The 16281-nt window shown below is 46.4% G+C and overlaps 1 protein-coding gene across 4 annotated transcripts; it reads left to right on the top strand.

Moving 5' to 3' along the window:
* The first annotated feature begins 3130 nt into the window (after window positions 1–3130).
* Window positions 3131–15381, top strand: FLCN (folliculin). 4 transcript variants are annotated; one of them, XM_040591960.1, is made up of 12 exons: window positions 3131–3283; window positions 4129–4407; window positions 5218–5364; window positions 6025–6246; window positions 6740–6900; window positions 8507–8598; window positions 9347–9537; window positions 10694–10807; window positions 11143–11266; window positions 11614–11745; window positions 13041–13146; window positions 13954–15381. In XM_040591960.1, the coding sequence occupies exons 2-12, from the start codon at window positions 4159–4161 to the stop codon at window positions 14153–14155; spliced, it is 1740 nt and encodes a 579-aa protein (XP_040447894.1). In that variant the 5' UTR covers window positions 3131–3283; window positions 4129–4158; the 3' UTR covers window positions 14156–15381. The 4 variants fall into 4 exon arrangements, with proteins under 4 accessions (XP_040447894.1, XP_040447895.1, XP_040447892.1 ...); XM_040591961.1 differs by lacking the exon at window positions 3131–3283 and adding an exon at window positions 3306–3408; XM_040591958.1 differs by lacking the exon at window positions 3131–3283 and adding an exon at window positions 3518–3606.
* The last annotated feature ends 900 nt before the right edge of the window (window positions 15382–16281 follow it).

Raw genomic sequence — 16281 nt, 5'->3', positions numbered from 1 at the left:
ATGTGAGGAGCTCAGCATCCAGTGCTTCCTACTTAAATGCCTGACTAGGAGCTGCTTGCTACTGCTAACCTGCCAGCTTTTTTTCAGGAGCCTAAGTGGGAGCTAAGCATTTCTGGCTCTTGCCATGTGGAGCTTGAATGTATTGAGGTCACCCATGGCTGAAAATACTCCATTTATGTTTCCAGTGCTGATACAGAACTGTTGGGGTTTTCATGTAAAATTGGTGTCTTAATTCTAGCAGAGCCTCTGTGACAGCGGTATGCTTTCTAGAAGAGATGTCCCCAGGCTGATGTCTAGGTGGTGAACGATATTTTTAAAAGTATAAAATAGCAGTTTAGTATTGAACACAGCATAGGTCCATAGTGTTAGTAGCTCACCACTGAGTACTTGTGCTTCCTATCATAGAGACTTCCATATTTGAAGGCAACTTTTACATCTGATCTTAAAGCCAAATCTTCGTTTTTTTCATAACTTGCCTTACCAGTCATGTAGCTAAAGATACTTAGGATTTTTTGAAGGGTTTGGGTTTTTTTCCTAGTTAATTCTGCAGTGATTTCAATGCTGAACATACTTATGCAATTTTCCTCTCTGGTACTGTGGAAGTGTTAAATTACTAGATTAGTAATGCTGTGGGCTCAAGCACAAAGCTGGGTTGTCCAAGTGTTTACAACCATGTGCGGTACTCGGAGAAAGGACTGCACATGACTAACCCCAAACTGCCACCTATACAAAAATGTGGATGGCTCGCCTTTCGTTGCCAAGGGCTCACTTGCTGAGGGAGAATGTATGCAGGATGCTTTTGTGAAGTTGGAGAAGAACCAGAAATGCCCACTTTGCAGTGGCTGAGCTTTTATGCTACTGTTCCTATTAGTAAGCGTGGATGTAGCTGCTGAGAGCTGCAGGATGGCTTTCTATCAGTAGAATTAGAAGCAAAGTAATACGTGCAGCTGGCAAATAGCAGCTACATCTTCTCTTGTTTTTTTTATCTAAAGTAGATAAAACAAATCCATGCTCACATCAAAAGGATGGTAGAAATAGCTATGTAATAGTTTCAAATTATATATTACACTATTTTTCTTAATTTGATTTTTAAGAGGGCAAATGCTTTTAAAGTTAGAGAACTGCTAAGGTTCCTTTTTCTGACGTGGGTAGTTGCGCTGTTAAACTCCGATTGCTGTTGAATTTTCAAAGTCAGGTCCCACCTGTAGAATCAGTAGATAAAGCATTCACCGAAAGTGCTTCAGGGAAGGGCTTTTAAGTACTAGTTTGATAAACACACACGGTCTGGCATCTGCATGTCTTGAGATACTGTTGAAATTAAGTCAGATTTTTAATGAAGTAGCTCCTCCAAGTCTTTGAACTAATTGCATGGGCTGTGGTCAGCTGAGACGCTTTGAGAACACTTGAGCTTTCTGGTTTTAATTTGTATTTATTGCAGGGAAAGACTTTTGATCAAATATAAGAATACGGCGTGCTGTGCTCTTCCAGCCTTAGTCTCTCAGAGGTCCTGTGGCTAGTTTTTCCCATCGTGCATGGCCACAAGATGTGTTCACGAAATACTGAGTGCATGCTTTGATATCTAACTCCTATTTTCAGGCACCTTAATTAGCAAAGATACAAAACGCAGCTCTGAAGGTAGATGAGACGTGCAACTACACTTCTTAGCCACAGGAGGGGTCTCTAGCTCAGTTACTGTTCGCTGCTATTAAATGTTGCCAAGAAGGAATGGTCAGAAGCTGTGTACAACCACCCCCTCCTGTTCCTGTGCCACCCAGGAGCCCCAGTTAGCCGCCTCTGCTAACACACCTGTAGCGCTTCCACTGTGCCACATGCTTTTGCGTAACTCCGGCTGCCTCCTCCTATACAACTTCCCTTCGCTATTCTACAGTACAACCGCGACCCGTTGTATGTGTTGTCATAGGTGATCTGTATAACGTAGGAAATGTTTTCTGCATGGCCAGACTGGCTGAGGAGGTTAGTCCTGAGAAGTTGTTTAAATGTACTATTGAAAAATAAAGATAACAAACGAGTTTTTCTTAGTTTTGTCTTAAATGAGATAGCAGGTCTTTTGTGTTTGGCTTTTCCTTAAGTTTTTTTTTTTGGTGGGGGGAGGATCTCTTGTTGCTTCTCAGGACATGTGATGCTGGCAGGAGGCTGCTAGTTGTCTGCTGTGTGTGGCGGTGCCCTCGGCTCAAGAGTTTTTCAGGCTCTGCAGGTGGCTTCTCGGCATGCTCCTGAACAACCTCCGGTAGGAATAGCAGTTATTTTTTTGCAAACAGTGAGTCTTCCTTGGGAAGTGCTACCACAGGTCCTTGTCAGAGGTGGACTCTGGGATTAGATGGACTTTGGATTAAACGTTTCTATTAATTTCTCTGTGTTACAATAATCATCTGTCTCACTGACCCTCTGAGTAATTGTTGTCTTCGGAGGTGTAATTACTAGTCCATGCATGGCTGCTTGAATCCAGAGGCACGTATTGTAGGGTATTAGCCGTAGCTGCCCTTTCTTGGGATTCCAGTACAAGTTGTACTCAGCTTAATGATCTGTGTGGTTACCTTGTGAAAGGCTTTTGTTTGGTAGTAAGGCCTGGAGGGATGCAGGGCAGGACTTGTGTTTTCAGAAAGCTGTAGGGATCAACTCCTATGTAAAAATGTGTGTGGGATGCAGTGATTTCACGATTTTGAAGCTGGAAAGGATTACGAGTTCACATGCAACTTGGTTTATTTTTCCATCATGGTTTTCTATAGGTAAACAGGCATTTAATAAAACCCGATACCCTAAACAGAAACTGGAGGGGTTTAACGGAGAGGATCTCCATCAGAGCGCCCGTCCCTGTAAGGCCCAGCCTGAGCTCGCCTGCCTGAGCGGCTGCATGGAACCGCTTTATGAACGGAGCGGGAAAAGACGGTCCCTCACGGACGCCTCCATCTTCATTCCCGGTGCTTTAAGGAACTAAAGCACCCGCTGCGTCCTGCCAGGGCTGCCCCGAGTGTCCTGCAGGGACCCGGGGTGCCCGGCCGCGCTGAGCGCCCCGCCACCCTGCGGGGGGACCCGGCGGACCCGGCCCCGCCCGCCGTCACATGACCCGCCATGCGGCCCGCACCACCCCGCCGCGGGGGAGCGCGGCCCGCTCCGCCTGCAGCGCCGAAGGGTCGCAGGCGGCGGCTTGTTCTGCCCCCGAGGTCGGGCACTGCTGTTGGCTCTCTGCGGCGGGGCAGCGGACAGCGAGGGAAGGGAGGAGGCGGCTTCCGAACCTCCTCAACTGTCCCACTCTCGCGTTGAGGTAATGGTTCTGCCCAGCCCCGGTGGACAGGGCGGTCGTGGGCCGAGGCACCGCCGCGCCCGGGCGGGGGAGGGGTGCGTGGGGCTCCTCGGGAGAGCGGCGGGAAGGACCGGCTCGGTACCGCGGTACGAACGGCCTCCTGCTCCCTCTGTCCCGCTTTTTCCTCCCTCTCGCCGCTCGGCGGCGGCGGGTGGGCAGCAGGGAAGTTGTGTGCCCGTCTTCCCCCCCCAGCTACCGCTAGGGATGGTACGGGCCGGCGGGTCAGGCTGTGTCAGGCGCCCGCTGACACGGGACGGGCCGGGGCGGGGGAGCCCGGAGCCGCGGTGAGCGGGGCCGGGGCCGGGCCGCAGCCGTCCGAGCGCGGGGGGGCCGGGGCGGGCCGGTCTGGGAGCGAGGAGCCCGGGGCCCGGAGGGGGAGGCCGGGCCGGGGCCGGTTGGGCCTGAGGCGTTGGACTCCGGGCGCGCTGAGCGGGGCCGGTCCCGGCGCGTTGCGGCCTGAGGACCCCGGGCAGGGGCCCGGGGTGTCCGGGTACGGAGCTCTGGTCGTTCAGACCCCGGCCTGTCCCTGTAAAACTGGCCGTATCCGGGCATGGGGGGCCGGCCCAGTCCCTGTTCCACCCCGGCGGGGCCTGAGGGGTACCGGGGCGCGGGGGTCCGGGCCCCATCCCGCCAGGGCACGGAGGGTCGTTGGTCAGGTCGCCCCTGGCGGAGCGGTGCTGGTCCCTGAGGCTGAGCTTAAGGCCAGCTGCTCCTGGAGGGATATACAGCAGGACTCGCACCAATGCTGCCGGAGAGATGCTTTAATATCAGGTTACTGATACCGTGTGTGTCTCCCTTGCCTGCAGGAGGCCTGGCGAATGTGCTGAGCTCTCACTATGAACGCTATTGTTGCCCTCTGCCATTTTTGTGAGCTCCACGGTCCTCGCACCCTCTTTTGTACTGAGGTTCTGCATTCACCGCTTCCCCAAGGCGCGAGCAGCGGGGACATCTCGGGGCAGAATGAGCAGGCAGAAGAGGAGGAGGGTGGCATTCAGATGAGCAGTCGGATCCGCTCGCACAGCCCAGCAGAAGGTGCCAGTGCCGACTCCAGCAGCCCAGGGCCAAAGAAGTCAGACATGTGTGAGGTAGGTGTGCGGGTCTGTGTGCAGACAGCAGAGGCCTTTGGCTTAACTAAAAGGCTCTTGGGTTCTGGAATGCAAATTTAATTGTTTAAGAGAGGAAAAAACCATGTGAACGGCAGTTGTTTCGTATGTGACTGCTAGTACAAGAAGATCTCCAGGTCCTCATGCACCATAATGATCCATGACAAGAGGATGAAGGAACTGTTGTTGAGTATATAGACCTTGACAAGATGTTGTCTCGAGGTCTCTTTAAACCCTGTGATCTGTGATTCTCTTCTGTCTGAGAAATGCTTTCCTCGTCCTTGAAGAGCATTTACTTTATCAGATTAGGTCTGGTTATCTATTAATAGTAATTTTAAGAGTAGTATTGATTAGGAAATGGAGAAAAAATGCAAAAGCAATTAAAACGATAGAGCAAGTGTATGTTCTCGGTTGTTCTCATGGTTGTCTACTGTTAATATTGTGTTCTGAGATATTTGTTATTTGTTTTCCTTTAGATTATGGCCAGGTTTGTTAGGCTAGTTGGTTTCACAGCTGCTGTTAACTGAATTCTACCAGCACCATGTTCACAGCCAAATTAAATAGTGGAAAATGAACATAAGAACAGAGGAAGTATATTGCAGGGAGTTCTACGTGAGGAGCTGGGTTCACATCCTGACCTTGACTTATATTTCTTGTCTTCTAACTATTTGTGTTCTTACCTATATGTGTAGGTGACGTTTCCCTACATTTTGAAGGGAATATGCAGAGGCATTTGGAAACCTTAAATAACTGCATGCTTATTTATGGCTGGATTTGCTTTTCTGTCTTCAGGGTTGCCGCTCTCTTGCAGGAGGACATCCTGGATATGTCAGCCACGATAAAGAAACGTCTATCAAGTACGTCAGTCACCAGCACCCAAACCACCCCCAGTTGTTCAGCATCGTGCGCCAGGCCTGTGTTCGTAGTCTGAGCTGTGAGGTAACTGTCCTGGGAGTACAGGGAGAAAACCTGCTTATGGACTTACGTGTCATTTCAAATCCAGGATAGTGCTTTGCTCATCTTGGCTCTCTGTGCAGCCTGAAACAAAGGGGCACGGAGGTGGAAAGTCAGACACACAAGTCTGTTCCATCCAGGATTGGTGGTAATTTTTAAGGTTGATCTTTGATAAGCTTGCGGTTTCCTTCCTGTTACCTTGTGACACCAAAAAATTTCCCTTTCTTGGTTTTGCTCCTAGGTGTTTATTGGGTTTTTTTGGTAAAGATGTTGGAATCTTTGTTTAGTACAAAGAGATACTTGATTTTTGTAGACCATTAACATTCAGCATCTATTAGAAGTGAAGGGAGAACTTTACAGATTGGTGAGCGTTTGTGTGTCGGGATCAGCAACATCCCTTGTGGATTCTCAACAGTTTCGTAGTTGAATAGAGCTGAATTCTTAAAATATGGTTAAATTGAATGTTTTGTAGTGTTTGTAGAATACCTCTGAAGTTCTGTTTGACCAAACCTTTTGTACAGTAGCCTAAAAAGGCTTGTTTTATTCATCAAGTGTGTTAAAGAGCAGGAAGCTTTATTCAGTTTATTACCATTTCAGCTGTGTGATGTGCTTAACTGTTTTTGTGTATGTGTTCCTGCCCTTCAGGTCTGCCCAGGACGTGAAGGCCCTATTTTTTTTGGAGATGAACAGCATGGTTTTGTGTTCAGCCACACTTTCTTTATCAAAGACAGCCTGGCTCGAGGTTTCCAGCGCTGGTACAGCATCATCACTATCATGATGGACCGGATTTACCTCATCAACTCCTGGCCTTTCTTGTTGGGAAAAATCAGAGGCATCATTGATGAGCTTCAGGGCAAAGCACTTAAGGTAGGTCAATGCACAGAGTCCATTTGACTCGATGCTAATAAAACATTATGACAGCTGATTTACAGCTGAGTCAAAAAGCTGATGCTGCTCATTGCAGTTAGGTGGTCATTAAGGTTGAGACAAGGGACAAGAGGATGGTGCATATCTCGGGGTGTAGGAGAGAAGGAACAGGATGCCTTTGTCATTTTCAGGCAGTCATAACACTTCACAGACGTAACTGCTAGACTGTAGCTCTGTTAGAAATGTAAGTAACTGAAGTTGTTAAGGACAGTGGTTTTGGAGCACAGGCATTGCCTAATGATAACTTTAGTCAAGCTAAGAATAAGATGTCCCTTCCCTCTCTCTTCCCATAATTTACAATATATTTTGGATGCCTGTGTGTGATGCACCCTTTTCATTTTGTGTTTTTGCTGGTGGTTTTTTTTTTGGCTCAGCTTTATGTAAGCATTCTGTCTTCTTCGGTCTCTTTCACTGCTCTTATTCTGTGGTGCAGGTGTTTGAAGCAGAGCAGTATGGGTGCCCTCAGCGTGCCCAGCGGATGAACACAGCCTTCACTCCCTTCCTGCACCAGCGGAACGGCAATGCAGCCCGCTCCTTAACCTCACTGACCAATGATGAAAACCTGTGGGCATGTTTGCATACTTCCTTTGCTTGGTAATGCCGTTTGTGTTTCTAGCTTCTACTGCTCCTTCATGAAGAGGATATTGCCATATTCTGAAAGGGTGGAAATGTGATTTGAGTGTTTGGGGTATTTTTACTTGAGGTAGTAAGTTGGACTTTGCTAAGTAGTCTCAAAATCGTAAAACAATCAGGGTTGGAAGGGACCTCTGGAGACCGTCTAGTCCAACCCCCTGCTAAAGCAGGTTCTCCTAGAGCAGGTTGCACAGAATCATGTCCAGGCAGGTTTTGAATGTCTCAAGAAGGAGACTCCACAGCCTCCCTCTGGGCAGCCTGCTCCAGTGCTCAGTCACCCCTTAAAGTAAGGAAGTGTTTCCTCATATTCAGATGGAACTTCCTGTGTTGTGGTTTGTGTCCATTGCCCTTTGTCCTGGGCACCACGAAAAAGGGCCTGGCCTCATCCTCCTGTCTCTGGCTCTTAAGATATTTGTAGACCTTGATAAAATCCCCTCTCAGTCTTCTCTTCACCAGGCTAAAAAGGTGCAGCTCCCTCAGCCTTTCCTCCTGAGAGATCCTCTTCATAGCTTCTGCTGGCCCCTCTCCAGTAGCTCCTTGTCTCTCTTGAACTGGGGAGCCCAGAACTGGACACATCCCTCCAGGCACAGCCTCACCAGAGCAGAGTAGAGGCGGAAGGATCAACTCCCTTGACCTGCTGGCCTTGCTCCTCCTAATGCACCCCAGGACACCACTGGCCGGCTTGGCCACCAGGGCACACTGCTGGCCCATGGGCAACTTGCTGTCCACCAGCACTCCTGGGTCCTTCTCTGCAGAGCTGCCCCCCAGCAGCTCAGCCCCAGCCTGTGCTGGTGCAGGGGGCTGTTCCTCCCCAGGGGCAGGACCCGACACTTGCCTTTGCTGAACTTCTTTGGGTTCCTCCCTGCCCAGCTCCCCAGCCTGCCCAGGTCTTGCTGAATAGCAGCACAGCCCCTGGTCTATCAGAAGTAACCTCTGAATTGGAAGGAGCTAAGCACAGGAAGACAGCAGCCTGCTGATGCCTTTAGGACAAAAAAAAGTCTTGTTGCTGTGAAGTAAACCTACTAACGTGGCTGCTAATGGAGGCCGTTTCTATCTGGACGGAAAGGCCGTGCAGTATAAAAGTAAGCATGGAAGAAAGAAAAGATACTGTACCCCCAGTGTGTTGTACCTCGGGTTCACGCTTGGAGTACAGTGGTGGTTCACCTGGAAGTGCCTGTGTGTTGCGATAGGCAGCGTGGGAGGCACAGCCGTTTGGCACAGCGGTATGTTTGTGGGAGTTCGGTTGCTCCAGTGCCTGATTTGCTCCTCAGGCTTCCCTGGAAAGATGCCACAGGGAGGGTTGCGACACTGGCATGTGACTTGGATGGGGGATAAGTATGTTGCACCAAGTGGTTGCAAAATGGTAGGTGACTTTGAGTGGCGGCGGTTGTAAGATGCGTTGATAGTTATCACACTAAGGAAAGCACATTGAGGTGTTGAAAGGAAACACAAATTGGTGTGTGGCTGGATTCTTTGTTGAGCTCATCGCACCAAGTTTCTTACTGGATTTTTGCACCTAGCAAGCAGGCCTAATGAGCGCTACTTCTGTTTCTTTCAATGTCTCCAGGCTTTTGAAAGCTTGTGGTAGCCGACTTACAGAGAAACTTTTGGAAGGAGCACCAACAGAAGACACCCTTGTTCAGATGGAAAAACTTGCAGGTGAGCTAGAAATTTCCAGAGCTGGAAGATCCTCTGAGAATGCTTTAGATGGTAAAACACCAAGTCCTTTCATCAGCAGCATAAGCACAGCCATCACTCATCAACTTTACCTTAGTGGCAGTTTCCACAGTAGCTGATGCGCTCTCCCGTGTGGAGATGACTGGGACAGGAATGTGAAATCAAGGCCCTTGGCCTCCTAGGCTCTCTGCATGCGCATGTGGTGTTTGTTACTTGAGTTAGGAGTGTTGCATCATTGTGATTATTGTTCTGGCTGGCTGGGTTGGCCCTCCTGATGAATCTCTACAGCCAAAAGAATTTGCAGTCACATCGTATGGACTTCTTTTTTTTTTTTTTTTTTTTTTTCCAAATTTCTAAAATTAAAGGATGACAATTTTTTCTTGCATTGAATTAATCTGTTTAGACTAAAGTCTACAAAACCCTCCTCAAAGCTTTGGCCATGACCTTTAAAAAGAGTAGAGAACGGATAATTGGTCAAAAGATGTGACTTTCTGTTCTGTAGATGAAAATTCATTCTTGACCCTTTAGTGGTTGTCTTCTATGTGAGTTAATAAACTTCGTTAACACTTAGGTGTGTCTGTGCTGCTAGTACTTTCAGTTACTGTGTTCTGAACTCTTGCCTTCCCACATGCAGCCAAAATCAGTCGGCTGCAGCGTGCGTAGGCGCTTTTGAGGCAGTTCCCTCTCTTAGAGAGCAGCAATTTTTATGACCGCTGCCTTTTTTTCCTAGATCTGAAAGAAGAGTCAGAAGGTTGGGATGGTTCTGAGGAAGAAGAGAAGCCTTCTTCCCAGCCAGATGTTGTGGAAGGGCAGGAGCTGTCTAAATGCTCACCTGAAACATCTCTGATGCCAGATTGCAATAGCTGGAATGTGGCTCACAGAAGGTTGTCTGTCTTTCGGTCTCTCCGGCACATGAGACAGGTAGGAGAGAAGCACAGTTACTCTGACGTTGAATTCACAAGATAATAACTTCTTTTCTCCTGATAATGTTTTTTTCAAAGATACATGTGCTTCCTGCAGTCTAGGCTTCTTTCCTGGTTCTGTGTTCAGCACAGAGCCTGCACAGCTTGGGGCATGGTGTGAACTGCACCTCTTAAGGACGCTCGCTTCCTCAGAGATCATGTGTGCCTCTAGTGATCATTGATCATGTGGGATGGGATCATATGATTTCTCTCAAACTCTGCACTTTTCTTCTTCCCAAAGCAGTGACAACAGTAATTTAATACAGAGGTCGTGTGACATCTTCAAAGCTAAGTACTGTTTGCTTAAAACAAAAATGTTTCAGAGGGGAAAAAATCATTTAGAAACAAAACAAATGATTCTGTACAGATCTAGCCTTTCACCAGTGCTTCCAGTTCTCCCTGGCTGAGGGGGAAGGTTCAGTGCATTTGACCCAAAGTCTTTTTCATACCAGCTTGTTTTCCTGGACACTCCTGACAAATACCTGCTTTATGTCTTTAGCCTCCTTTAGTTGTACTGTCTCCCAGTATGCTTGAATGCTTGAAGCTAGTGAACTACAGCGGTGTATTGCACGTGTGTGCTTTTGGAGGCTTGTCTAAGAACATTGTTTCACCTTCTATGCCTGAATCGCTGTTGTGAACATAACCCAGATCAGAGAATGCCTGAAAGTTCTTGTTTAACAGAAGTTGTTCAGTTCCATTCCAAACGGGCCTGTGTCCCTCTTACCAAACGTGCTAATTTGGCCAAGTGGGCTGGTTGATGCAGTCCAGCCAGAGCACTGAAGAATTTGGAGCAACTGAGAAATGAAACTGTTGTTCTCTTCATGTGCTTGATACTGAATTGGGTCATTGAGCGGGCATATTGGCAAAGTGGTACTTTGCTGCTCTTTGTTCTTGAAACCGCAGATGGGGGCGAATATTGCTTTGCATGACAGTCTGATGCCCTTCGCACCTGTCAAAGAAATTCTGATCTTGGCACTGTGGTTTAGAGCTATTACTCTGGGCACAAGGCCTGCTAAATTTTCATGTTCGTTTCTGCTGTTCAGCTCAACAGGGCAAAGCAGGCATTTCACTACTTTTCCTAACTAATGCAGAAATTTTTAAATTTTTTTTTTCAGGTTCTTGGGGCATCAGCATTCCGCATGCTGGCTTGGCATGTTCTGATGGGGAATCAGGTCATCTGGAAAGCTCGAGATACAGATCTTGTCCAGTCTGCTTTTGATGTGCTACGGGTAGAAACTTTTTCCTTTATTTCCTGACTGCATATTTTTACATGTATTTTTCTAGTAGTCCAGCCTCATAATGACCTGTCTTTGACATGTCATCTCATGGAGAATGTGTTCTAAATTACATGGGTTTGAAAAAGCAACAACAAAAATGGAAAAACACCCACCAAACAAACTTTCAACCTCTGGATGTCTTGGTTGTCCTCAGCAACTGCATAGTCTATCAAGCTGAGTAGGGTACTTCAGATCCCCCTCAATCAGGAGCGTGAATTCAGGGAGAAAATTGTACTTTACTTGTTTAACTCCAGTGTCTCTGTTGATACGTTTCTTTCCCTCTCTAGACTATGCTGCCTGTTGGCTGTGTGCGGATCATCCCCTATAGCGACCAGTATGAAGAGGCATATCGGTGTAATTTCCTAGGGCTTAGCCCACATGTCCAAATCCCACCCCACATACTGTCATCTGGTAAGAGCCTGTTGCAGAACCCTCTCCTTTCCCTATCATCTTTTGTTGAAGAACATGAGATTTTGGGCGGTTTTTTATTAAGCATGGGCAGATGGTCTAACAATGCTGTGTGAACTAAAACCTGTAGCACTTTTTGTTTTCCCCGTGACCTTTCAGTAGTTGAAAGGTGTGACTCCTGCTGTAAGCACTGATCATAGCTGACAATCCTGGTTCCTTTTGGGGAGAAATTAATGGTGGCCAGATATTTAAAGCTGATGGAGGTGTGCTTTCTCAGAGCAGTGTGCATAGCTGTATTTTAGAATCGAGGCTAGTACAGTTAATATTTTTCTGGGCTCTTGTTGCTCTAGAGTTTGCGGTGCTTGTGGAGGTTCGTGCTGCTACCCGGTCCAGCCTCTACCCAGCTGTGTTTGATGATGAGCAGTCCCTCAACAAGTACGAGTTTGTTGTGACCAGTGGTAGCCCTGTTGCAGCAGATCGAGGTAGGTGATTTGAAAGCAGAAAGAGCCTGGATCACTGAGATTAAAAGAGCATCTTAAGCTGTAGCTGGTTTTTATGCTGTTCGTTTACTGGCGCTTAATGAAGTGTGAGTAGAAGCCAGGTCAGTATACAATGCTATTATATAATACAGCTATTAGAGGTGAGTCTTTAATCATAAAGCGTTTGCCTTACCAGATCAGTATTTTGCTTATTAATTTTCAGAAATGAGATACGAAATCTGTAGCATGGATACAGTAGCAATTGCAGGGTAATTCTTCTGTAACCCACAGCGAACGGTGTTTATTCTGGAATACTTGTGCATTTATTTTGAGTAAGTCTGGTTTGTAAGGACTGTGACATTATTCATCTCCCATGTTCCAATTGGCAGACTAGTATGACTGATACAGAAATACCCAGACCTTTTTTTTTTGTCTCTCCTACTTTGTTGAAGGACCTGAACACTTGCAGTTGGGTATGATTCAAGTCAGGTCCATCAGTCTCATGTTTTTCTGGGAAGTCTTAATTTAGATGAATTGGCTTCACTGACTCTCAAAAGACACGGCAGATGGCTAATCCTTCTGCTCTGTCCTCTGAAGATACTACAGGTGCAATGCAAAGCAGAGACTACTCTTTCTGTAGTGTTCTTCCTGTTGTAAATCCTACATGAATAATTACGTTAGTTTACTTTCCATCCAACAAGTGCATGTTCAGAAGCTTCTGGACAAAAACAGTGACTGAAAGGTCTTTTCACCACCACAGCATCTTACTTACTAGGCCATGGACTGCTGGGGAAAAAAGCCTGCTAGGGAATTCCAAAAAGTGGTCCAGGAGAGGAATGCCTTGGGTTGGTTCTTGGTTTATTTTTTTATTAAGTATCTTGGAACTGCCCTTGATAAGAGGAACATTAAATCAAGAGTAAGTGGAGACTTCAAACGTGGTTTAGTGGTGGACTTGGCAGTGCTGGGTTATTGGTTGGACTCGATCATCCCAACGGTCGTTTCCAACCTAAACGATTCTATGATTCTGTGGTACTGTAGCTTTCTGTATATAGAGGAGGCTGCATTAATGCACCAGACCAAAATACTGGTGACAAATGAGTGCAGACTAGTGCTCTTAAACAGAATAACAGGTAGAACAAATATGTATCCTTGTCTGTAATTCCAGCAGGTATTAAGGCCCAGGCCGTAGAGTAAATGGACTAGTCCTTGCTAACAATTAACTAGTAAAGGGGTAAGGGGTAAGTTATAGCTTGTGTGTCCTCTTTCTCACCCTTTCCCCCCTCTTTCTCACGCTGTAGTTGGCCCTACAATCTTGAACAAGATTGAAGCTGCCCTGACCAACCAGAACCTTTCTGTGGATGTTGTGGATCAGTGCCTTGTTTGCTTGAAGGAGGAGTGGATGAAGTAAGTACGACTACGCTGGTTTCAGAGAAACGGCTTTAGCACTAATCCTGGCACAGTTCCAGCTGAGTACAGGACAAACTGGTAGTCAGGTAACTGCTGCTGTAGTACTGACAGTAGTTGGCTTTACTGTTGGGAGCTAAGGATACTGGAGTTCTTCTGCTCTAGTCCTAACTCTCTCTTTGGCTTTCAGCAGTTCTTAACCTTTACGCTTCAGTTCACACATCTGGAGGTTAACCTACATGACAATACTTGTCTGCCTTGCGTACATTGTGAGGATGAAGTATGCAAATACATACATGCCTGTCAATGCGTGCTATATTCCAGTGCAGATAACATGCCAAACAGATGTCATGATTGCACCTTCAGGCACTACATTTCAAAGCAAGCTGCAAGCAGTTATAAAGGGAGACCAGACAGTCATGCGAAATAATTCATGGAACATTACAATTTTGTGAATTTTATCTGAAGGCCAGATGGGCACTGGATTTGTCTCCCAGGGAGATTCCCAGTTGTCACGATTAATTGTTTTACTTTCTGCTAGAATGGAAAAATGAACTAGATTTATGGATATTACTACTGAAAACGAGTAATCCCCCTAACTAATCCCTGCTTTTCTCGTACTCTTCCCCACCACCACCACCACCTTCTTCATTCAGAGCATGAGAATAGTTTCCACAGAATATTGTTTGAAACTTTTATTAACATTTAGTTGCACTAGGCACTGAGAGAAGCTACAGTTACTGCTCTTTCCCTGTTTGATGCCTGCAAGTCCATTGTAATAGTGACAGGAGTTTCTTGTTTCTGTAGTAAAGTGAAGGTCCTCTTTAAATTCACTAAAGTGGACAGCAGACCCAAGGAGGATACCCAAAAACTGCTGAGCATCCTGGGAGCTGCGGAGGAAGACAACGTCAAGCTTCTCAAGTTCTGGATGACTGGCCTGAGCAAGACGTACAAGTCCCACCTGATGTCAACAGTTCGCAGCCCAACGTCCTCAGAGTCCCGGAACTAAAGGGTGCCCAACCTCACTCGCTGCCTTCAGATACTGGCAGGGAACTCCGAGTTACCACTGCTGAGCCTGCAGCATGTGCGTTAGGCGGATAGTGAAACTTCATCGCCGTTCTCCTGGTCCTCCAACTAACTTGAAGAGCAACTTGAGTCTTTCCTGATTGCTGTGAGACTGGACTAATAAGTGCTAATAAGTAGTGCTGCTGTCTGTCCTGAAACTCAACTCTAAATCTAGACCTGCACACTCAAGACTAAAATACACCAACACTCAAAGAATCGGTGTGAATTAATTAAAATCCTGTACTGTCCTCGTTAAGCATTATGGTGTGGCAGTAGACCTCAGTTTTAAATGTAATTGGCAAGACTCTGATACCTGTGACAACATCCAGAACTCTTGGGAGTGGATATAGTTAATCTCTCCGAATCCCACATAGATCTCCTAAATGCCTGAGAGAACGAGAACCAAAAATAAGTGACGTGTCACAGGGTATGGATCACATAAATTATTTCAAACCACTTTAAGCTCGGATTTAAGAAGAGACTATTTTCTGCTGTAGCATAAGTCAGGATATCCTATTGGAGTCCTGTAACTCCACTTTATTTATTTATATCTTAACTTGAGACGGTTTTCAGCATTTGCTTTGGAAATCTTGTCTGGGAGGGAGAATTTTAATGTAAGAACTCTCAAAATGCAGCTTGCTCGCCTGTCCAGATGGTAAAATACTTGCCTTGTTTTGCCTGTGGTTGCGAAACTTCCAGGTAGTGAAGATAACCTCACCAGGATAAGGTTGCTGGTGTTCTTCTGTCTTCGGAAATAGTTTTCTAGCTTCCTTAATTAAGTTAAGCAGAGAAGATCCAACCTGTAGGTGCTCCCTTCTTATATAACTCTATAGTAGCCATTTTTGCTTAATAGTTCATGGAAACATTGGTGCATTTTTTAATTACCTAAACAGATATTCCTTATCTGTATTGTAAGGAATTACTGTTTTTGTTGTGAAGTCTTTTTTCTGGATCATTTTTGGGAAAACTTGACATTACCGTAGATGTTTTTAACAAGCTAGAGGCAGGTTTTACCCAGGTGACCTTCTACACTCATCCAAACAAGACTCGAGCTCAGAGGGGATGTTCCAACTTGTCACAAGTTCTGTTCTTATATATAAAATATGCAGGTTGATTTTTGTCTGGAACATCTGTAAAATGGAGACAGGCATTAAATCTCATTAAGAGCTATTTTTGTAAGACGGACAAAGCCTAGTTTTGTGTTGATTTTCAGTGTGTGTATGTGTGTTGTGGTGGGGGAAACAACAGCCGATCCACGGTAACTCCTGCATCTTAGCAGAGATCTAATTTACAGAACTTAATAGACCTTTTCCTCTTAACTTTATATGTTAGTTTCTTGTACATATGGAGCAAGAGATGCTCAGATTCATTATTAATTGATATTAATTGAAAATGCTTGACTGGACATAAAACAACTGCAGGATGTTATGCTTGGAAAAAGGCATTACTCTGTTCAGGGTTTGCAAAAAGGCATTTCCCAATGGTCAGTAAGGAAACGGGAAACAAAAGAGGTGCTCAGGCTCTAAAGGAAGCTTCAGATCAGGTATGTGTCTTGCTTCCTACGTGAGGGAAAAACGGAGCCCACTAGCAGTGGGATAAAAGCGACAGAAGTAATTACAAAAGCAGGGGTGAGGAAATCAGCGTTGCCGGTGCTGGGTTGCTGCTCGCTCCTGTGCCTGCCTCTTAGGTGAGCTACTACTCTGGTTTTGTACCTGAAAGCTGTTCTGGCCCTCTTCAGAGCTGTGCACCGCAACAGGCAAAATGTTGTTTGGCATTTAGACCTTCTCCGTCGCTGAAGTGTTTTAATCCTTTAAAGAACAGCTCTCCCACGAGACCCAGCCTGAACATCTGGTCTCTAACCTGTGGTTGTGTGTAAGCGCCCGTTTGCAACGCCGGCGTTTCTGTGTGGTTTCCTCCGAAACAGACAAAAAGTGGTCCCGAGGTCAAGCCTGAGGCTTTACCATCTTCTTCCTGGTGCTCGTGGCAGCGGGTGAGTTGTGCACGGGGCTGGCTGGTCCCTGGCCTGGTCTGGAACGGGGCTGTGGCACAGGCAGCCCGGTGTGGGGTGAC

Source organism: Falco naumanni, chromosome 4 (genome assembly GCF_017639655.2).
Source record: "Falco naumanni isolate bFalNau1 chromosome 4, bFalNau1.pat, whole genome shotgun sequence".
In the NCBI taxonomy this organism is placed as follows: Eukaryota; Metazoa; Chordata; class Aves; order Falconiformes; family Falconidae; genus Falco; species Falco naumanni.
This window is presented reverse-complemented; position numbering and strand designations above follow the sequence as displayed.